The 21106-nt window shown below is 42.6% G+C and overlaps 1 protein-coding gene across 1 annotated transcript; it reads right to left on the reverse strand.

The window, feature by feature from the left end:
• Positions 1–950: 950 nt before the first annotated feature.
• Positions 951–20725, reverse strand: onecut3a (one cut homeobox 3a). Its single transcript, XM_046299798.1, has 2 exons — positions 19461–20725; positions 951–3641 (listed from the first exon to the last, which is right to left on the reverse strand). The coding sequence occupies exons 1-2, from the start codon at positions 20497–20499 to the stop codon at positions 3349–3351; spliced, it is 1332 nt and encodes a 443-aa protein (XP_046155754.1). The 5' UTR covers positions 20500–20725; the 3' UTR covers positions 951–3348.
• Between the last annotated feature and the right edge of the window lie 381 nt (positions 20726–21106).

Consider the following 21106-nt stretch of genomic DNA (forward strand, 5'->3'; position numbering starts at 1 on the left):
TCTGCGCTACTCCGACAGCAACTACTGTGCGGTAACAAAGCCATCGAAGGAATTCGAAGTAACATATTTTTTGTCTCAAATAAATAGTGTATAGAAAATGTTTTCTAGACTTCCTTCGTGATAAAGTGCTTGGATTCTAGTGTATCAAGATGGAAAGTCAACATGAGAGAAGATGCTGACACAGCCCCCACGCCCTTTCTTTGGCCCCCCTTTCTGTCCATCTAATAATTAATGTCATGTCTATGTGTGAGTGTGTGTGTGCGCACGCACGTGTGTGTGTGTCCAGAGCAGTCCCACCCGTGGTTGAAGGAAAAAGGCACTCAACTCAATCTACATGGTAGCCACCTCCTCCTTTGTGGCACAATGCAGCCTGACTGCACTGTGTGTGTATGGAGCATGTCAGTGTGTCTAACTGTGTCATTGTGTCTGTCTGTAACAGCGTTGGGGCAGGGGGGGGCTCTTTTTGGTGTGTCCCCCAGGCAGCATTGGACTGGCAGGCTGGAGTAATCTTTGGTATTCGTGGCGGTTTCACAAACCACTCAGCTTAGTGAGGTAGCCACATTGGTTCTCACTACAAACAAAGGTCATTTTTTTCAGCCACGGACATAGAGCTGAATCCTATCCTTGCTGAACTATGTACCACAAATCAATTTTTCTCATCGTACGAGACTTCAAACTCACTGCTTATAGCAAAGTGAGTTTACAGCCGTTCTATCAAACCATTTACCATGACAATGTCTTATCTAATCTGCACAGTTAATCTAACTATATTGTTGGAAATGCTACAGTTGCATTTTAAGACCATTCAGATAGCATCCATGTCCCAACTCCCCTTTAACCTTCAACCCCCCCCCCCCCATACACACACATAACCAGAAAGGACGTATGGAGGTCATGCTGCGTCCCCTTTCCACAGCCAGTTTTGAGGCTCAGATTAAAGGGGTGCTGATGTACGGACCGCAGCCCGACATGAAACGCCATGAAAGAATACATCGTCCATCTCCCTGGTTTCTCCTTCTCTTGGGAGATATCTCCTCCTCGTCAATATTCACATATAATGCAAAACAAGATGTCCTTCATTGGTCTCGGTCCTTGCATCCATCTTTTTCTCTTCTTTTAAAAAGTCCTTACATTTTGTCTTTTTTTGATTTATCAACAAGGTGCCTTACTTATGCACGACAGAGCACAAAAGTAACAAGAAATATAAACTTTGTGTCTATGGTACTAATTACCCGCATCAATATTATAGAGTGTAAGAAAGAAAGAGGGAGAAAAGAGGGGGTAGGGGAAGAGGAGGTAGATAACCAAAGATAGAATGAAAGCGAGAGAGATTTTCCTCTGTTTCAAAATGTGTCCTGTATGTGTCGGTGTATTTTCTTTGTAACATATTGTGGTATCTTTGTAGTTTTGAGGTTTGGTATTGTATGCTTTAATAAAATCGGGTACATTTTTTTGTTTTCTGAAAAAAGCAGATTCTAATTCACTTAAAAGTTTATTGTGGGTTGCTATGGCACATACTGCCCATCAGTAGGAGTAGGGCACACTGTAGCTGTATGTGAATGCAATGCCATATTCTCTGATTATCATTAAGGCAGTTAGCATTGGCACTAGTTCTTGTAGCATTTGTGACTGTAGTATGTCGCGGCATGCCACAGACAATAACCATTGGGTGGGAATATCAAGTGGAAGATTGGCTCTTTTCCAAATCTGCTGATCCCTATTTCTGGTAAAAGACGGATGCATCTAAACTGTGTGTCATTCAGTTTCAAAACAGGAAGCCTCCCCACCATTTTTGAGTAAACGATGATGTAATACTAAATCTCCGTAGCACCTCAAATGTTTCTGCATCCATCATTACCCCTCTGTCCACTAAATTAAACTGAGACATATCTCTGTATCAACTGTATGTGTTTCTGAGTGTATCTTTTCAATAACCTGACGTGTATGTTGTGACACAAGGTAATCTATTTGCTTGGTGAGTGTTATCAAGGTAACGAATTTGGAGTGTTTACTAAAAACCTGCCTCTTCTTTTTCCCAGTGTATAGGCGGCTGGTTGAACCATCCCCTCCTCCTACTTCACCAGTCCTTGTTGGATGAGGAACAACAATAGGATAATGGCTCTCTATTGATCTGCCTTCAGAGAGGTGCGAGGGCCTGAAAATGTTGTGCCATGGCCTCTCTCTCCCCAGCCCTGGAACACACTGAGAAGCTTCTCCTAAGAGGACTGCGGTCTGCAGCTTCTCCTATAACCAGCAGGGGGCACTAGGGCACCTTCAGTGCAGAGTAGACTGGACGCTGCCGCCGGGTGAGGCCATTGTGTCGCCACCTCCATTGAGTTCCCTATGTGCTCTTCTTACATTCTTTTCTGCAGCAGCTGTAATACAGTTGGCTGGATGCCTGCCTGGCCGTGTTGTCGCTTGGTTTCTGTATTGATCAGTGACAAGCAGCTCCCTCCTGAACAAAGAGCATGTCCAGACATATCTCCTCCCCGATGGTCACAAACACAGACGCTTCTGCTTCTCCAAAGCAACGACAGTCTCCCTGCAGGCCTCCAACATCTGTGCAAAAATATAGACCTGGGCAGCCGGGCAGACCTGAGTATCTTTACTGCCAAGCGTCTTCTGTTTCACCTTCAGGAAGGGTCAAGGCCCTGCTCCCTCTCCCTGTCCGCATCGATTCATTTTTCAATTCATTAGTTTGCCGGCGTATGATCCGAGTGGCTCGCTGAAATGGCTGGCCATCAGGGAATACCTTTGGCAAAGAAGGAGTGGAGAGAGGGAGGAGAAGACTGGTCGAGCTTTTGTTTTTTTCATGGGGTTGTGTTGTTTTCTCTAGGATGGTCTTGCGCACAGGACTGGGTTAGATAACAGGGCTGTGTGCTGTCAGGTTTATTGATGTTCTTTTGTCTTTGTTGAGAAATGTGAGTAGAGAATGGGGCTGAGCAGACTCATAGCAGACACAAAGGGGAGAGCTTGGAGGGATTCAGCAGCAACTACCTGGATAGGGAGGCTGGCTGAGGCTTGATGTTGCGATCGTTTAAACATAGCAACGTATCATGGTGCCTGTAGTGTAGATGGACTGACACATCAAAAGAAAAGAAACCCAATTCAATCAAAAAAAAGATGATTGTCCTTGTGTGGACCTGACTACATGTTACCTTTAGGTTTCACTTGCTTCATAACAGTCCAGTGGTGAGACTTTCAGATCGTTGTGGTTAAAGGTACGACTGACCAAGAGGTGGTTGCATGGAAGGAATGAGGCATCAACATGGTTATTGGGAACGGAGTGGGCTACAGGAGGTACTACCTTCCCGTCCCCATGCCACCCCGTGGCTCCCCCCGGGCCTCTCAGGCTTTGGAGAAGGTGTTGGCCGAGGTGCCCGGCTGGCCGGGGCTGGTGCCGTGTTCGTCGTGCCAGCGATCCACGCAGCGGCGCCGGGCATTCATGAAGAAGTTGCTGACGGTGTTGAGCTCCAGGCCCAGCTGCTGGGAGATGGTGATCTGCATCTCCTTGGACGGGCGCTTGTTCTCCTTGAAGATGGCGATGAGTGTGCGGCGCTGCAGGTCTGTGAAGACCAGCCGCTGCTTTTTGGGCGCCATGTTGCAGTCTTTGTGCTGCTCCTGCTCCTTGCGCTTGCAGGCTGTAAGGGGTGGTAGAGTTGGGGTTGGGAAGACAAAAAGGGAAGAGATAAACATAGCATAAATGCAGTGTTATAGTACTGTAATACTATATGAACATGAGTGTTTCAGATAGAGTAAAATGGTGAGAGATGCAGAGGGAGAATTAGGGGAAGGTGTGGGAAATTAGCCATTAGCCAGACATAAAAACAGGTTTCAACAGCAGCAAAACAGATTGTGCTCCCTTATATTGCCATGTATTAAACTTGGTGCCCAGTGGGAATATTCCTTCCATCCTGCAGAGTGCAGACGGAGCTAGCCTGCGGTGAGCTGCTCTGGCTGCCTGGTGGAGACACTGCTGTTTGATTCAATATTAATGCAGTTTGGGTCGCAATGGGAGACTGAGTGACTGTTACACAAAAGTGAGCGTTTGTGTGTGTGTGTGTGTTTGTGTGCCTGTGTGTACGTGTGTGTATGTGCGCGTGCGTGAGTGAGTGAGAGACAGAGAGTGTGAGAAGGGAGAAAGAGAGCTTAGTGTGTGTGCATGTGTGTATGAGAGAGGGAGTGGTAGAGAGGGAGATATTGACCCACATTGCTGTAGGAATTGGGGGGTTCTCTACAGGGACGGAGGTCAGAATCCCCTCCAGCAGGTCTGCCGTCTGCTACATCAAACAGAGCCACTGGAGCCCTGTCCATTGAGCTCTGAGGTGGTATTTATAACTGCCTCCAACACAAAATGGAGTGTTGAGTGTGTACTGACTTCTATGAGGAGCAATTTGAAGAGAAAACATCTAGTAATACTTAGAGGCACTAAATAAAAATGTACAGAATATGTCATGTACAGTAAACTAAGTATGAACTATGTATAAAGGTGAAATGAAGAGTGAAAACATGATGAGACGGGTATAGATGTGGAGGAGGTGCGTTTCGTCCCTGAAGAATCAAGGCAGTGGGTTATTTCCCCTGCTGTTGCCATAATTACCCTCTTTTTCTACCTTTTTTCACTCCAATGTCCCTTTATTCCTTTATTCTTCACTTTCTCTGATGTGTGTGCGCCTGTGTGTGTGTGTGTGTGTGTGTGTGTGATTGTGCTGAAGTGGCTGGAGCAAGGCTTTGGCGCTGTGTGTCTAATTACAGTGGTCCAGAGCCCATTGATCAGCCATTGCATGTCAAATCTGTTTACTACAGCCGTCTAACCTCCACACCAGCACATCCATCATATTCATGTTTCACATCAACACTACAGGCCTTTCCTACTCTACCCACATACACTATACCCTGGGTCTGCACTATTGACACACTTGTACAGTGTTTAGCCTACCCCATTGACATTAATTTATAGCGCATCAGTTAGTGCTGCTGGTTTAGTTGTTGTGGTGATGATGATAGTTTCATATAGTCTGGATGTATCGTCATTGTAGTTAGCTTGAGCAACAGATGACATTAGATTCAACAGGCTATTGATGTGTGTAGTGTATAATTATTAACACAGCTATCCACTCTTATCCCCCTCTCCATCCAGCCCCTTCATCTCATTATGTTCGAGTTGTACACAGAGCTCTGTGGGAGCCTTTTGGCCCCGTTGTTTTATCGTCTCTTAGTCAGTCAGAAGGTGTCACTAGCGCTGTGCTCTGGCCGTATGGGGCCCCATACTGGGCTGCCTTGCTACAGGCGCTGGATTTAGTAATCAATAGCGATCGATCGATGAGGAAGGGGGCCCTGATTACTGAACCAAGCGCGCCGTAGAGAAGAAGAAAATCGATCACTGCAGCTTTTAGAGCTACAGTAGGCACAGAGACGGACATAAACTCATGCACAAAGAACTATCCACATTGGACTCATAATAGAAATGTATTTGGCTTTTATTTTTGGCTTCCAAGTTGGTCTACTCTTTCCGGCCTAACACCCTGGCAATTAGTCTACCCGTTCGTTACTTAGCTGTGGCTGCAGTGGAATAATCGTAGTAAAATTAATAAATAGATAGGCTAAATATATACAATTATATTTTTTGTTTATTCAATATATTTCCAGTCCTATACTTGAGAATTGTATTGGATAATCGCCTATAGCCTACGTTTGACGTGTGTATAAGGTTAGGGGGAAGTTGCTATTAAAGCAACTCATTCCAAACAGTATTGTATTAAGATACAATACTGTGCCTCATGCTTTGGCAGAAACAAAATGTGCTCTGAAATGTGTTCATATAAGATTGAAGCTATATGTACCTAACTCCTCTTATTAGTATTGACATATTGTGCAGAATACGAGCCTAAGTTCTCACATTTCTGTAAAATGCCATTTAACACATTTTAGAGATGGTAATCAGAGCAGCCATCAGAGTATAGGCCTACCCTACTCAATTAATCATCATAATTACCAATCGATACATTTGGGTCGGTATAGGGTTTACCATAATATAGCCTATGGGTGTCGGCTTTTGTCATGGTCACTCAAAACAATCTCACAATAGATGGGAGCATCCTGACTTGAACTCATTTGTATTGTACCACAATGTAAAGTCTAAATGTGTGTCAATATAAAGTTGAAAGTTGTGTAAAAACAAAAAATAGACTAACTTCTCTTTCTCTGGAAGTTATTACTGCTAGCATTACAGAGGTTACGGGAAAGGCCATGGGTGTTCAATATCGGTTGGTAGATTTGTGAATAATTAATGTGTGAAAATCAGTTCGTGCGATTAAATATGCATCAGAAGGAGGATGGGAAGAGGCGGGCCAGGGACACAAAACATGCAGGGAAAGGAGACGGATGCCAAATAATCTACAAATACTAATCGTGTCGTGACGCGCCATGGAGCAAGCGTCTTTCGAGTTGGTTAATTGTAGGTTTTATTTGCTAAAATGTTGTAGAAACAATGGTTCTCATAAACCGCTATGTAATTGCACTTGCCTACGAAGCCTGTTATTCGAAGGACTTCGCTTTACAGTTCCTGGTTTATCCAAAAGCCATCCAAAGGCCATGTTGCCAATCTTGTGCTGCCTTTCTATTTGTATGAGAAAAACAGAAACCTACTAGGTGTAAAATAAAGTTCGTGTCAAAAGATAGAAGTAGCCTAATCTTTAGACATTGAAATCACATTGGATCTATGGAATGAACGACATTTTGTAACGAGTTTTGGTTATTGGCCATGCAGAATGAATATAATGCCCCGTAGGGCTATGATCATCTAGTCCTACAATATAGCTAATAATGTCTAATAGCCCTGACTAAATATTTAATGTCAACAGGCCTAAATGTAAAACACATGTCCGTTCAGGACTTCTGGTGAAAGTGTATAGGGTGTATGGTCTACTCTAGCACTAGACTACCGATGTAATTAATCTACCAATAAACATTTTTACTGGCTGCGGTTCAACATCATACACACTATAAAGCCACCTTCAAGTCATGCTTCCATTGCCCTTACAGAAAAGAACCCGAGGCACTTATCTCTGCCTTATAAGCACTGCCAGTTGGCATGTATCAATGTGTTATCTAAAACTCAATTATTTCCCCCTGCAGGATTCTAGATGCCACAGAATCGGATGCACCTTTTCTCCAGACCTTGAATAGTGCTGTAAAATGGGACGTGCAGTATTATAAAGGAATGTTTTTTTGTTTTTCACTTATGTTGTGTTGCACAAAGATTGATAGTATGTGTATCGACTGGGCTGCACTTTAAAGGCTAGTTTGTACAGTATTTATTCCCATTCAGACCGCAGGGCAGTGCCAAGGTTTCCCAATGCAAAGTACTTCCAACTCAATACTCCTTAATGTAATGAGGCAGAGTTGATGCTAATATACTGATAACTTGATACAATGTGTTTGTTTACCTTGCACACTGCTCTGCTGCAAGGCATTCCCCCACAACTTTAATAACACTTTGAAAGTCACCCGGCTCAAATCACTTGATGGAAGAAGAATGGTTCTAACTGCAGTTCAGGATCAATTCAATACGTTTTCATTTGACATTTTTTTAATTTTATTTTTTTTAATATGTTATTGATAGTTCATATTTTACCAGTCATTAGGCTACCATTATATATGAGATCACCAGTCAGAGATTTCTTTGTGTGCAACATTCACCAATCAAATGTTTTTTTTGTTTGCTTTAATATTTGCTCTTAAACAGAAGCCAAGTGAGCACTTCCTTAATCACCTTAAGATAAATATTATGAAGTATGCAGGCCCAGAACCTGATATAATACAATATGTACGTACCTCATTACTTGTGATAACAACTGTGCCATTCACAGTTGCATAATTCCTTTGAAAACAGTGCTCAAGTGTTCAGATTATCGATGGAAACATTCAGATTATTACCAGTAATGTTTAACTGAAGTCAAATATGACTAAATTAGTGTCTTGGCAAATGTTGTAGACGTCATGCTTAAATTGATTGATAAAGCATATCATAATTGGCAACAAAAGTCAGTGAAAGTTGCACAATGAAATATGGTGGCATTTGTCAGTAAACCGACTGCAGGGGAAACGTAGGAGTGCCCATAGATTGCAATAGTGTTATAAACTCTACTTTTGTTTTATGATTAAACATTTAGAATTGAGTGACACCTCATTACTTTATTTTATGCACTCTGTCATGTTGGTGTTTCCCTGATTTAAGAAGGGCAATAACCGACTGATTCTTCTTGTTAGAGATATACAGTTAATGTGAAACAGCAATACAAGTACTAATGCAACATGTTTGCAAGAGTGGGATCATGTTAATACATTGACTAACTTCGCTGAGATTGGTTTGATCTATACTTAAGACTAGAAAATAATAAGAAGAATATTTTTACATCAAGAGGTCTGTCAGGTCTGTGAGCTTCTTATCTAAATCCTAAATAACAACAGGTGTATCTCAAATTTGGACGACATTGTCAGTTTATAAATCATTTGATGTTATGGGATTCGTTGTGAATTAATTGTGAACTTATTTGATGTATATAATCATAACACATTTGATCTCATTGTTATTATTTTTAGGTTATACCTGAGTTATCCCCAATTTTAGTAAAAGACACTTCATGCTTCCAGATGACTTTAAAAAAAATAAACAAACAGGTAGGCCTATATAAATAAATAAACACATTTCTGAAATAAATAAATATGTGAGCGTGTGAAATCTGTCTCAGCAGCCAGGCTAGAGGTGTGTGCTCTGTCGGATTTGAAGTGGGAGAGCAGAGGGGGTGGGGTATGGTGGGGGAATCGATAACTAACCGCACCGTTCAGCCAACCGGTCTGCCTGGGATCGATGGCTTGAATGGGGCTGATCTGAAATTGGGTGCGGTGCGACTCTCTCCCGCAGAGGCCGGGCTACTGCGGGCGAGAAACAGTCACTATGTCAACCATGGACTCAACCTGTTGTTCATAATTACTTACTATGAATAACTGGCATGTAACAAGTCATTGGGTCAGTGTAAGAGGTGGACATGCAATATGCTTTTCAAATCATTAATATGGGCTGTTATTTAGTTTATTCCAATAGGGATTATCACCTCATCGTTTTCGATTATTTAATTGCAGTTATATTAAATTGATATTGTGAAGGTGGGCAGTCTGTTCTTGTGTGATCGTACTGATGCACATTTTTTGCATAGCCTATCCTATTCTTAAGTTGTTTTATAGCAACAAATCTGTATAGATGGGTTGGTTAACAGAAATACACCATCAAGCGATATATATATAGGCCTACAGGCCACAACATCAAATAGACAATGAAAAACTCCAATACCCTGGCCCAGAGACTATGTTGAGGAATGTTGTTTTACGTTTTAAAATAAAATGAAGAAAAAACAGTCAGTGTTATTTCATTGGCAGTATGGATGATTTACCACAGGAAACCACGCATATCTTTTTTTGAGTGAGTTGTGTGCCCAACATTAACACTGCGTACCCACCTATCAGTAAGGGAATCTTGTTCAAATCAAATTGTGTTTGTCACATACACATGGTTAGCAGATGTTAATGCGAGTGTAGCGAAATGCTTGTTCAAACGTCACAGTGGTGTTTGTTCTTCCGCACTCATATAGGACTACTGTTCCTGACATGTTCAGAACTTTAATTTGCTCTATAACGCCCAAAAAAAACATATTGCTTAGGCTCAGGGTACCAATCCTACCTCTGTTTATTATGTTAATAAACCTTAAGTTGATTTACTTTACGTCACTCTTTGAGTATTTTTCTTATTTTTAGTGATTTATGGGAAGGTCCGAACATTTTTATCACTGAAGCAGCCTGCTAATCATCTCAAAGGTCAATTTTGATGGATTTAATTCCGCAGTCAGCTGAAAAAACAGTGCAGATGAGAACTTGTATGGAAAATGTTATTCAACCAACGAGGCAGCTCAAATGGCTGCAAATATGACTAAATAGTAGCCAATGTAATAAAAGCAGAATTGTAGTATCAATAAATACTACGACTAGTAATCATAATAATTATTATTAGAATTAACAAGTCAGAGTAAATTGAATTAAAATGAATCCAATATTTGATCAATTATATAACTATAGTCTATCGAACAAAAGCGGAGCATGGTAAAAAAAAACAGTTGTGCTTGAGGTCACATAACATGTGGGTGTGAGTTGCGTTAATGAAATTAGAGACAAGACCTGTATCATTAACATCTAAAACACTGCGAACTATGGCGTGAAAGTATCAAAAATGTCAACAACCGTGTGGCTAGTTTAGGTAACATAATTATCTGCATTGGACCCAAAACAAATGAGCTAAAGGAGCCTGCCTGCGTTATATGATTGAGATATACACCGTGGTGTAATTATTGTGCCTTGTGACAATCCTGAACGAATAGTAATAAACCGCAATTAATGCCATACATGGGAATTATTTACATACAAGCACACGTACACACATACACATATTAATTGTGTTCATTTTGATATTGGATTATTGAATGTGATATATGCATTTTATGTAATTATGTGTATATATATATATATAGCTTCTATAAGCAACAACATTTTTCATTTGTAGCCAATAGTAGAAAAGTGGTCTAAAGATTCCGGATTAGTATCGGCCTGAATAATCAGAACGATAGCCTCACTGAATTGATATTCAAACATCAATTCACATTTTTATATTGGACTCCACTCCGTTTGTTTATTTCGCATGTAATATAGCATTGATTATTTCATCAATTGATTTCACGGTCGTTTTGTTCCTTTGTTGATTTGTGTGGGTTTGCCCAACTGGAGTTTCGGGTTGCATCTGTGGGTACTGTGTGTGTGTGACTGCGGTTTTCTGCGATCGGCTGGTGATCGACCCAGGTTACAGTCAGTGTATTTGAGCGCATGCAGGCTCGGCTCTCTCAGGTTAGGCCGTTTGGACATTCAAATATTTGTCTTTTTCAGGCTCTTTAATGATTTATGTATTCAATAATATGTCCGTAATATGATCACATATTTGTTCATGTGAAATTATGGTTAATAACAATTAGTCCCAACTTTCAGTTTTCCGTCTTCAATGAGTCAAGCTGCATGCTCTTTGGAATTACTTGTCTACTATTCAACTCTGAGTTAAATGAAAAGTTTAAATTTTGGAGAAAAAAAATGTGTATGGCGTAAAAAGAAAAGGAGGCGTAACATTCCCGTGTTTTCTATTTGTTTGACTGTTCATACCACTGTAAAATGTAGACACAACCATGTGTTATTGTGCAAATCATCTTGATACAAGCACAACATTACGCCCCTCGACTGCTTATTTATCTCTTTGCTGTGATCCGACAATAATCGATTAAGCCAATTCTGTCTGCAGATGATTGTTGGCATGCAGTGCCCGAACACGTTTTATGGTAATCGGGGCCCAATGTGACCCTTTTCTGAAGTCAGTTTTAATCATAATTTTACAAAAGCATACTCATAAAACATATGATTTCTATCATCCTTGATACTGCCGTAGAATTTGTATAGGCCTATTGTCTACAACCGAACCTGTAATATGCAAACATGGTTGTGTTCATTAAATCCCCATGAATTCAGTATTGGTCTATGCATGAGGCTGCTGTCATTGCATGTTGCCATTCAATTATCAGTGCAGCCTAATTTGTTGGCTATTGGCTAATGCTGCCCTACTATTAACCTATTCGTTCAGGCTTAAATGGGGATGTGTGCATTTTCTCTCCTTCAAAGAATTGCGTGGGCATTGTCTTTGCCTTGTTCTTCGAACGTTGCACTATTCGCCTTAGATCGGGCATTAAACAAGCCATTATCGGACCTTTAATAACCAATGTCCTGTCTGGCGTCAGATAAGCGTCTACTGCTAACAGGAGAGAGAGAGCATTTCAGCACCACTGCGCAGAGATTTACCACCAGGCCCCGGCTACGCAGGGCGCACGCGAAGTGCTGTATTGGACAGTATACGCACCCATAGAAGTGGATGCAGTTGACTTGCATGAGCTCAGATTCCATCATCACATGCACGCGCATTGGCTGGTTGATTCTTGTCACAACATTTTCACACTACAAATACCCATTTAGGCTACAAACAACACAACGTGAAGGTTGGCTTGATGTATAATGTTGTCTCGTTAGCTACTCATTCCACTTCACCAAAATATTTTGGGAAATCGATTAAACCCAAAACGATATGCCTTTGTTTCAGCCATATGCCAATTCACGTGTTGATTATTTGAGTCACAGTTTACCGTGCCAAAGTGATTTTGGATAGACTATTCAATATGCCTAATAAAACATATGATAGGCCTACAAACAGAATACTTTTCATATTATCTGGCAGGGAAATGTTGCTGTGATTTCAGGCTACAACAATGATCCTGTAATTCAGCAAATGGCTTCTCTTACTGTTTTATATTTGAAATCGGTGACGCAACGTCATTTAACCCTTAGATGCTAGCCTCGTGCGCACAGTTCAGTCTCCTAGCAATTTGATTTAAAGGTCATTCTCTCCTATCGATCCGGTTTGGCGAGGGGGCGACGGAAAAGCGAGGAATTGATCATCTAAAATAGAATAGACGGTATTCTAAACTGTAGGCCTATTGAGGCAAACGGGTTAGATAGACTTATATGTGCTGCATTTATAATTGCATGCCCCCGTGTGAATTCTCTCTGCCCGACTGTGTGTGTACTGTGTGTAGCCTGTGTGAGCATGTACATACAGGATGAAAATTTGAACGATATTGGTCCCTTAATATGCAGCAAGAGTGCAGCAAGGCTACTGTACAGCGTGAGTGGGGCGCAGGCAGGTGCGACTGCCCACATTTTCTTGTGTAAGGGACGGAACAGTCCTTTGTGTCAGAGCTTTAGTTTATCATTTATTGATCACTTTGTAATTTTCAGAGTAGGTCTGTCTGGGCATAGGCCTAATCTCATTTTAGGCTATTCCCTTATCCATAGAATACTGCTTCACCATTTTAGTGAAACGTCAACATAGCCTATGATTAGTGGAACACTAGTTAGGATTTGGTCGTGTGAATGCAAGTGCCAATGAAAGCATGCGTTTAATAGTCATTCCGTTGTACGTTATGAAGGGTGAGCTGTTAATGGGGAAAATGGTGTTGCACATGAGCGGAGGGGGGAAGTGTTAGCGGGAGTAGGCCTATGCCTGCATGGCGCAGCTCCAGCGATGGAAGGGAGAGACCCGGGAATGGAAATCGATACAGATTCAGAGCTCGCCAGATCGGCCTTAACAATGTATGGCGCAGACGCACTCAGTATCCCGATCACATACACACATGCAGGCACATAGGCTACACTGGAAAAATGGGGAGCCGTGTCTGTGAGTGCACGTTCTCCATCACTATACTCAATTCGCCTCCTCAAACGCAGAAAAACAAATCAGAATTCGTCATCTGGCTGCATTGACAAACATTTGGAATGGATTTGAAGAATGTGAATAGCTTTTCATTTGCGCCCCGGAGAAAATGGCCCCCATTGTCCACAACAGCCACATGATTTCAGTGTGTGCGTGCGTGCGTGCGTGCGCGCGTGTGTGAATCCCAGTAGACCTATTTACAGCACACATTGCTGTGCTTAACAAAATGCGTCTGTGAAACCGCAGCTGCATGATTCTCTCCCCGTCTGTTCCCCATGCCTATCAATTATTAATGTTCGCATCGATCATTTCGCAAGCCTGTATCAACCCGTCTCTTCATGAAAAAGCCTGCTTTCGATTATTCTAAATCAATCACGCCTAAAGGCTATATTCAATCAAAACCGCTAACCGGATGTCCGGGTTAGAACATAAACAACATTCTTGCATCACAGCTTTTGATTAATACGTTGCTGAGTGTCTTTTGGTTAAACCTTTTAGCTTTTTTAAGTACGGGAAAAGGTGCATTCTTGAGAAGAATCTCCCAGAAAAGTGTTTTCCAGATTGAGAATATGGACCTTTTTCTAGGGACTCTGAACTGTGTGTCTTAACATAGCCCACACAGGATGGTGAGACTGATCTGATTGTGACATTGTGTGATATTATTGATCTTGACATGTTAATGGTGGGTGAAGGACATACAGTATTCTAGACGCAGGCTATATGAACATGTCAAAATAAAGAATTAGACTCATCTGGGAGATGAACATAGCCGACCTCAACCATACATTGTTGTACAGTCTTTTATTACTACAAGCTCTCTATACACCCCACACATGGTTATCTGCTTAAAAAAGGAAGACACCTAAACCAGTCAGATATATATGTCAGATATATAGTTGAAATGTATTCAATTTTGAGTTTGCATCCCAATATTACACTTTAAATACTTCACTGATGATGGAAATAAAACAAAACAGTTTGACATAGAAACACCAGATTTTCAGTCTAAACAGTTTATTAATTATGAAATTATGACAAATATTAATACAATTCCACCCATTGGTTCACTAGGTCACTTGACTGCAGGAAAGGGCTACAGCAAAGCCTAAATTCATTACCTCAAACAGGCCAACAGTACGGTTAATAAAGGCCTAATTTCATCACCATGGACAGCGGTGATCCCAAATGAAAATGTTTTTTGTCGGTGGGGGTGAGCATTTCTGTAGCAAATACACTTGGAGGTGGATAGAAATGCTAGTGGTGTGTGGAACAGGCTGGGTTGGTCGATGCTTAGGTACAGTGATGGCATTGGGATTACGTCCCAACTGTTTAGAGGCAGGCAGCCATTTTTCCGAGTATATGAAGGATGCGGATGACTGCTAGGTAATAGATTCATAAAATACTCCTTTTACTTATATTAGCTTTTCGTGAGTAGCATAGCCATCTTAAAAATCTGCTCCATCCACAAATAGGAAAAGGTATGGGGACAGCAGAGAGGTTGACCTCCCTTGATGTGATTGTAGGCCTAGCCTCTAATGAAGTTGATTGAGCTATTCTCTCCCTATGCATAGTCTGCCTGTATTTTGTTAGAGAACAGAACAGAACAGAACAGAACAGAACAGAGAATAATCTCACCCCCAACATCGAATTTTTACAAACGACACAATTTTGATATTCCCCCTTTACATTTTGGATAAATGAACTTGATGCTCTTGCGAGATGTTTCATTGCGTCGTATTTTACGCATGGGTGGTTCGGCATCGAATCAGTTTTGTTGTCTCTATTGTCTTCCTCTTGGCTCCCGAGTGTGTCTGGAACAATGCGTTGGTGAATACATGTTTACACAGATCCAGGCTGATTGTATAACCCAAACCCCAAAGGGTGTTTTGAGAGTGAGTTTGCCATCCAGTCTACAGATGTAACATGATTACAACAGAGAGAGAGAAAAAGGTGTGCAATGGGGGATTTTTCCAGTCTCTCCACCCCCTTCAGCTCCCGACACCCCCCACCGCTCTGGGAGAGTCCAATGGGAGAGAGTGCTGAGGCGGAATAATTGATAGATGCACTGGCTATCGTTATCGATCACTGCATTATTGACCCGACTAAATACATTGAGATGGAGTGTGGAATTCAACGCAGATGCAAATACGAATTGTTTTGATCGTAAATGCAATCTTTAAATGTCTCTCAGACATTCCGTAACTTTCTCGACACAATCCAAGTTGTTGTGTTTACTATAATGCACCCTTGTTTGCGTTGGTTCAACATTTCAACATATACACTTTGTGAGCTTGTTTTTGTAAATTAGCTGTCCTAAAAAGCCAATCAGCTTGATACATGATCAACGTAATGCGTTACGAGGCACAGGTTGGACTTAATTGTAGGCCATACTATAGGTTTGCACTGTAGTGAGATTCACCTTGCCCTCCACTCGGGGACAACGCAGCACACATTTGTAACCATGTGTTTTATGGTGTGCGAATAAAGGGCACGCAGCCCCCCTCATTTGACTACATCGTGCTCTGTTTTTAATTTCCTGGGGAAGATTGTCATGTGAGTGTGCAGACACTGGCATTTTCACATTAGCTAAGCAGGGAAGCGGCATTGATTTGTGGGACTATGATGAATTTGGAATAGTAATTTGAATGTATTGATTGATGTGGCCGAACGAGAATCCGCACCCTCCCTTTTAGAATCCTAACTCCCACTCCCAACCCACATGCGCACAGTGGATAATGGCGAATTGAAATGCAATAAGTAAAATGTAGCTCCCACCATTTACATACCACAGTCATTTGTCATTTTGCCTGCGAGCAACTGACAGCACAAGGTAGCTCACATGACAACAGGCAGCACAAGGTAGCTCACATGACAACAGGCAGCACAAGGTAGCTCACATGACAACTGACAGCACAAGGTAGCTCACATGACAACTGACAGCACAAGGTAGCTCACATGACAACAGGCAGCACAAGGTAGCTCACATGACAACAGGCAGCACAAGGTAGCTCACATGACAACAGGCAGCACAAGGTAGCTCACATGACAACAGGCAGCACAAGGTAGCTCACATGACAACAGGCAGCACAAGGTAGCTCACATGACAACAGGCAGCACAAGGTAGCTCACATGACAACAGGCAGCACAAGGTAGCTCACATGACAACTGACAGCACAAGGTAGCTCACATGACAACTGACAGCACAAGGTAGCTCACATGACAACAGGCAGCACAAGGTAGCTCACATGACAACAGGCAGCACAAGGTAGCTCACATGACAACAGGCAGCACAAGGTAGCTCACATGACAACAGGCAGCACAAGGTAGCTCACATGACAACAGGCAGCACAAGGTAGCTCACATGACAACAGGCAGCACAAGGTAGCTCACATGACAACAGGCAGCACAAGGTAGCTCACATGACAACAGGCAGCACAAGGTAGCTCACATGACAACAGGCAGCACAAGGTAGCTCACATGACAACAGGCAGCACGTCAGGGCCAGAGGATAACCACTCGCTCACAAAGAGCGCAGCTATTTGACAATCACAGCCATAATCATAAGCATAACAACAATAACCATAACAATCACGATAATATCACTACTACGAATGATATTGATTGATACTTGATAATAATTAATGATTCTTGCACTATACCTATTAGGCCTATAGCCTGTAAACTAATGAAGTATGAAGAATAGCCATCGGGGTTACAAATGGAGCACAGGCGTATCAATTCTAAAATGAATGCATACGAACGTGCATGCATGCTACACATACACAGGCATACTGTAGGACTACATGCATGCAGAAATACACATGTATGGGAAGTTATGTGCCATAGCTCTAGTTTTGTGCCTTCAGTCCATTCATTGAGAGGTTTGTATCATAGTGTGTGTGTGTGTGTGTGTGTGTGTGTGTGTGTGTGTGTGTGTGTGTGTGTGTGTGTGTGTGTGTGTGTGTGTGTGTGTGTGTGTGGGGGGGGGTGCTTTAAAACCCCACTGCTCAATTAGGTTTAACAGCAATGGCACTTAAAGAGACAATTGAAGAGTGTTTAAATCTTTATTTACCAGAACCCCACTAAATGCGGAACAATTTACATGCCATGAAGTGCTTTTCAATAGGACATTGACTGGAACTAAAATATGCCACTATGTCTGCTTAATTGAACTGTCCACTGAAATAAGACAGAGAAGTACTGATTGGCGTTTTGAAGCGCGTGCATGTCCAAACGGAGTCATTTGGAGAAACATCAATGAAAGTGGCCCTCACTTCCAACTCGTTAATTATCTCCTAAGCTTTATATCTTGTACAAGAACACAATTTTCGGTTGCTTTTTTTTTGTTGTCTTCTTGGAGCTTTCACCGCAGGGGCTTGGGATAGCCCGGTGGTCATTGTTACAAACTCTTACATCTCACTGGAAAAATGAATAAATGAACTGATGAATGAATAAATGGTTATAACTTATGAATTCAGGTAAATGTGGAAATAATGGATAAATAGTTCAATCGTAGCTATATAAACATTCCATCTCTCGAAATATATTTCTCAGTCTCAAAGTGGAGTTATTATAGCAATGATTGCCAATTAAATTGTACATTTCTGGTGCATTTCCAAACTTGAGACCAAGTATTGATTATGTTTGGGGTTCAACTAATACCAATAACACTATTGAAGTAAATGCCTGTAGCTTTTTTGCTTTGCCATCCTTAAGTAGGTTAGTGTAGGCCTTAATACTTTTTAGTTTTGTGCATTAGAGTTGCATAGACCTATCTAAAAACAACAACATTCTAGGCTGCTATACTAGGCTTATGAATTTTTAGAGCCAGTACAGGCTACAACACAATGTACAACTTCGACTGTAGTGATATTGCTGGTGTTTTAGAGTTGCTATGTTGTAGATTTAAGGAACGTCATCGTTCACAGTTCATTCTGACATAAGGCCAATTTTTATTTCACCTCCATTCAGTTCTTATTTTCATTACTTATTCATAATCACAATATCACTATGAAGTCTCTATTCCACCTATAAAAAGGACTTGGAAACTTTATAAATAAAGCGTAAGCCGCAGAATGTTGAAAATCAAAGACAGGCGCATCTGTTTGTTGAGCTGTCTTTCAGATCCAAATCGATCATTTATCAGTGTTCTACTTTGAAAAGGGACGCGGGGACCCGAAGTATCGATTCGCAAGAGGTCACGCTCCCGACTCACTGCTAGGCCCTAGCATCTCAGACGCGCCTTGTTTGTGCCTCGCGGAGTAGACAGGGGAAGGGAAAGCCCACGAGAATTCCAGCTCCATTTGATACATAATACGCTGACAAAACGATATTTAACATGAGGCTAATGGAACGACTCAACACCAGAAGAAGAGTGAATATGTGTATTTTGAACTTCTGGTCAATAATCCCACCAGTGTAGGCCTAGATGCGTTATTGTGGCCCAAATTATACAGTTACAGAGAAGCACAATCAATTTGATGCAATGCTTTCCCTGTTTGATTTCCTATTGTCTGTGGTCTAAACACCTTGTCGTGTGTGTGTGTGTGTGTGTGTGTGTGTGTGTGTGTGTGTGTGTGTGTGTGTGTGTGTGTGTGTGTGTGTGTGTGTGTGTGTGTGTGTGTGTGTGTGTGTGTGTGTGTGTGTGTGTTCCACATTACGCGCGTGCGTAAAATTGATTCAAGTATAACGTTGGAAGCACACTAGTGATTATTCAAAAACTTGAAACAAGTTCATTTCTATTTGCTGTCTTCAAGTTTAACAGCTAATTAGAATATCACCTGCAGAGTAGACTACCACAGCATAGCTGCTGTTTACTCTGTCATACTTTATTATATGAGCATGAAGCAGTCAATCCAATCTGGATTTAAATATCTTTTCAAACAACCAATTCAACATGCTGGTTTAACAAAGTTTAAAGAATAATAGCCATTGTTAACTCCTCAAAGAATCTATGCTAACTTGTTACAGTGATATCTGTTTGAGTAGCGATTGATAGTCTCGCCACATTGACTTCTAAGATCCCTTCACATTTGGACGTCTCTTTACTCACCTGCTAGTCTGAGTGCCGACATTCTCTGGAACTCCGGTTCTTGCAGCCACTTCCACATCCTCCGGAAGGTTTCCCGGCCAGACTTGAGTTTACTCCAGGGTTTAGGGTTCCTCAGCAGGTCAGACAGGGTTCCCTGGGACCGACACAAGATCCGCTGGGCGAAGATGGCCTGGGGAATGCTGTAGCGCTTGAGTTCCGCCGTTATTCGTTGTGCAACCTCCTTGGTGTTTATTTCTTCCACCTGTCCGGACCCACCCTGCCCGCCCCCCGCCGTCTGCCTCTCCCGGTCAGAGAGCATGGATCCGTTAGCCTGAGAGTGCGGATGGCTGTGATGGTGCATACCATTCAGGGATGACATGATCCCGGCCCCGTGGCCCCCAAATCCCCGGGCCAGATGTTCCTCGCTCCGGGACAGCATCGCAGCGTGAGACTCGAAGCCTCCCGAAGAGAGCATCTTGTCGTTAGAGAGGTGGGCTCCCTGACCATAGGCACCAAGAGTCTGCTGCGAGTTGTGCAAAGACCCGAGGCCGTTGGAGAGAGGGGACAGTGGCTGGCCCATGCCGGACATGTCTTTAGGGTAGTGGCCGTAGAGGTTGCTCATTGAGGCAAGGCTCCTGTCGTCCCGCATGAGCGTGAAGCTGCCGCTGACGTTACCGGCGGTGAGACGCTGATGGGCCGGATGGTGGTGAGCGTGCGGGTGAGGATGATGGTGAAATTTATCCGAGACGGTGGCTATGGGAGGCAGGTGCTGCAGCGGTGTCAGCGTAGTGTAAGTACTGCTCATGGTCATCCCGGAGTCGCAGGACATAGTCATGGCGGGGTGCAAGGGACCGGACAATGCATGGTCTGTGCGATACTCCCCAGCTCCCTCTAATATTGAGGCCATACTGGACACCATGGCTGACCGTCCGTGCGACACCAAGTTCCGATGCGACGCCAAGGACTGCCGTGCGTGGTGCGGAGAGTTCATTAAGTCACCCGTTTGATGAGAATGAGATACGCCGTGCAGATTTCCAATGTTCTCCATTGTAAGTTCCATTGTTGAAATAATCTTTATTTACACCTCTCTCTCCCCTCTCTCACTCGTGCGCACTCTCTTGTTCCCTCGCTCTCCCTCTCCCTCTGTCTCTCACACTCCTTTCCAATAAAATGTTAACGATTTCAAAGCCAAGCCATTGATTGTAGTAGCCTCTTCAGTCAATCCAGCATGATTTCAAGCGATCAGTTGCCCGCGACAGAGCTGTGCCACCAACCACTGCTCACACTTCTGGTATGGTGCCTGCTTGTTTGTAACCTATTCCATTCGCTGTAGCGCACCACTACTATAGAAAGCAAAGGCTGTGCTTCCAGCGTGTATGTTGACGTGCCCGCGCAAATGTTAAGACGTGACTGTGCATGTGTGCGCGCACTGTGTTACAGTGTTAGCATTCAGTCCAGAGGTGGACTGACCATCTGGCATTTCGGACAAATGCCAGATGGGCTGTTCCATTTTTAGCCCAGTGGCGCTATCTGACTTGGGTTTTATGGCCAAAATAATCTTGAGCTGGCTAATAATGGGGACCTCAAGGAAAAAAATTGTCCGGTGTGGGTGTCTCGGGTGACAAAAATGGCTCGTGTGGCCACAGCAGAAAAAATGGACAGTTGCC

This window comes from Oncorhynchus gorbuscha, linkage group LG15 (genome assembly GCF_021184085.1).
Source record: "Oncorhynchus gorbuscha isolate QuinsamMale2020 ecotype Even-year linkage group LG15, OgorEven_v1.0, whole genome shotgun sequence".
Classification (NCBI taxonomy): domain Eukaryota; kingdom Metazoa; phylum Chordata; class Actinopteri; order Salmoniformes; family Salmonidae; genus Oncorhynchus; species Oncorhynchus gorbuscha.

Coding starts and splice junctions, on each gene's coding strand:
- onecut3a (XM_046299798.1), bottom strand. CDS start 20,499: ATGGAACTTACAATGGAGAACATTGGAAATCTGCACGGCGTATCTCAT. Junction 3,642..19,460: donor GTCGGCACTCAGACTAGCAG/GTGAGTAAAGAG, acceptor CACCCCTTACAG/CCTGCAAGCGCAAGGAGCAG.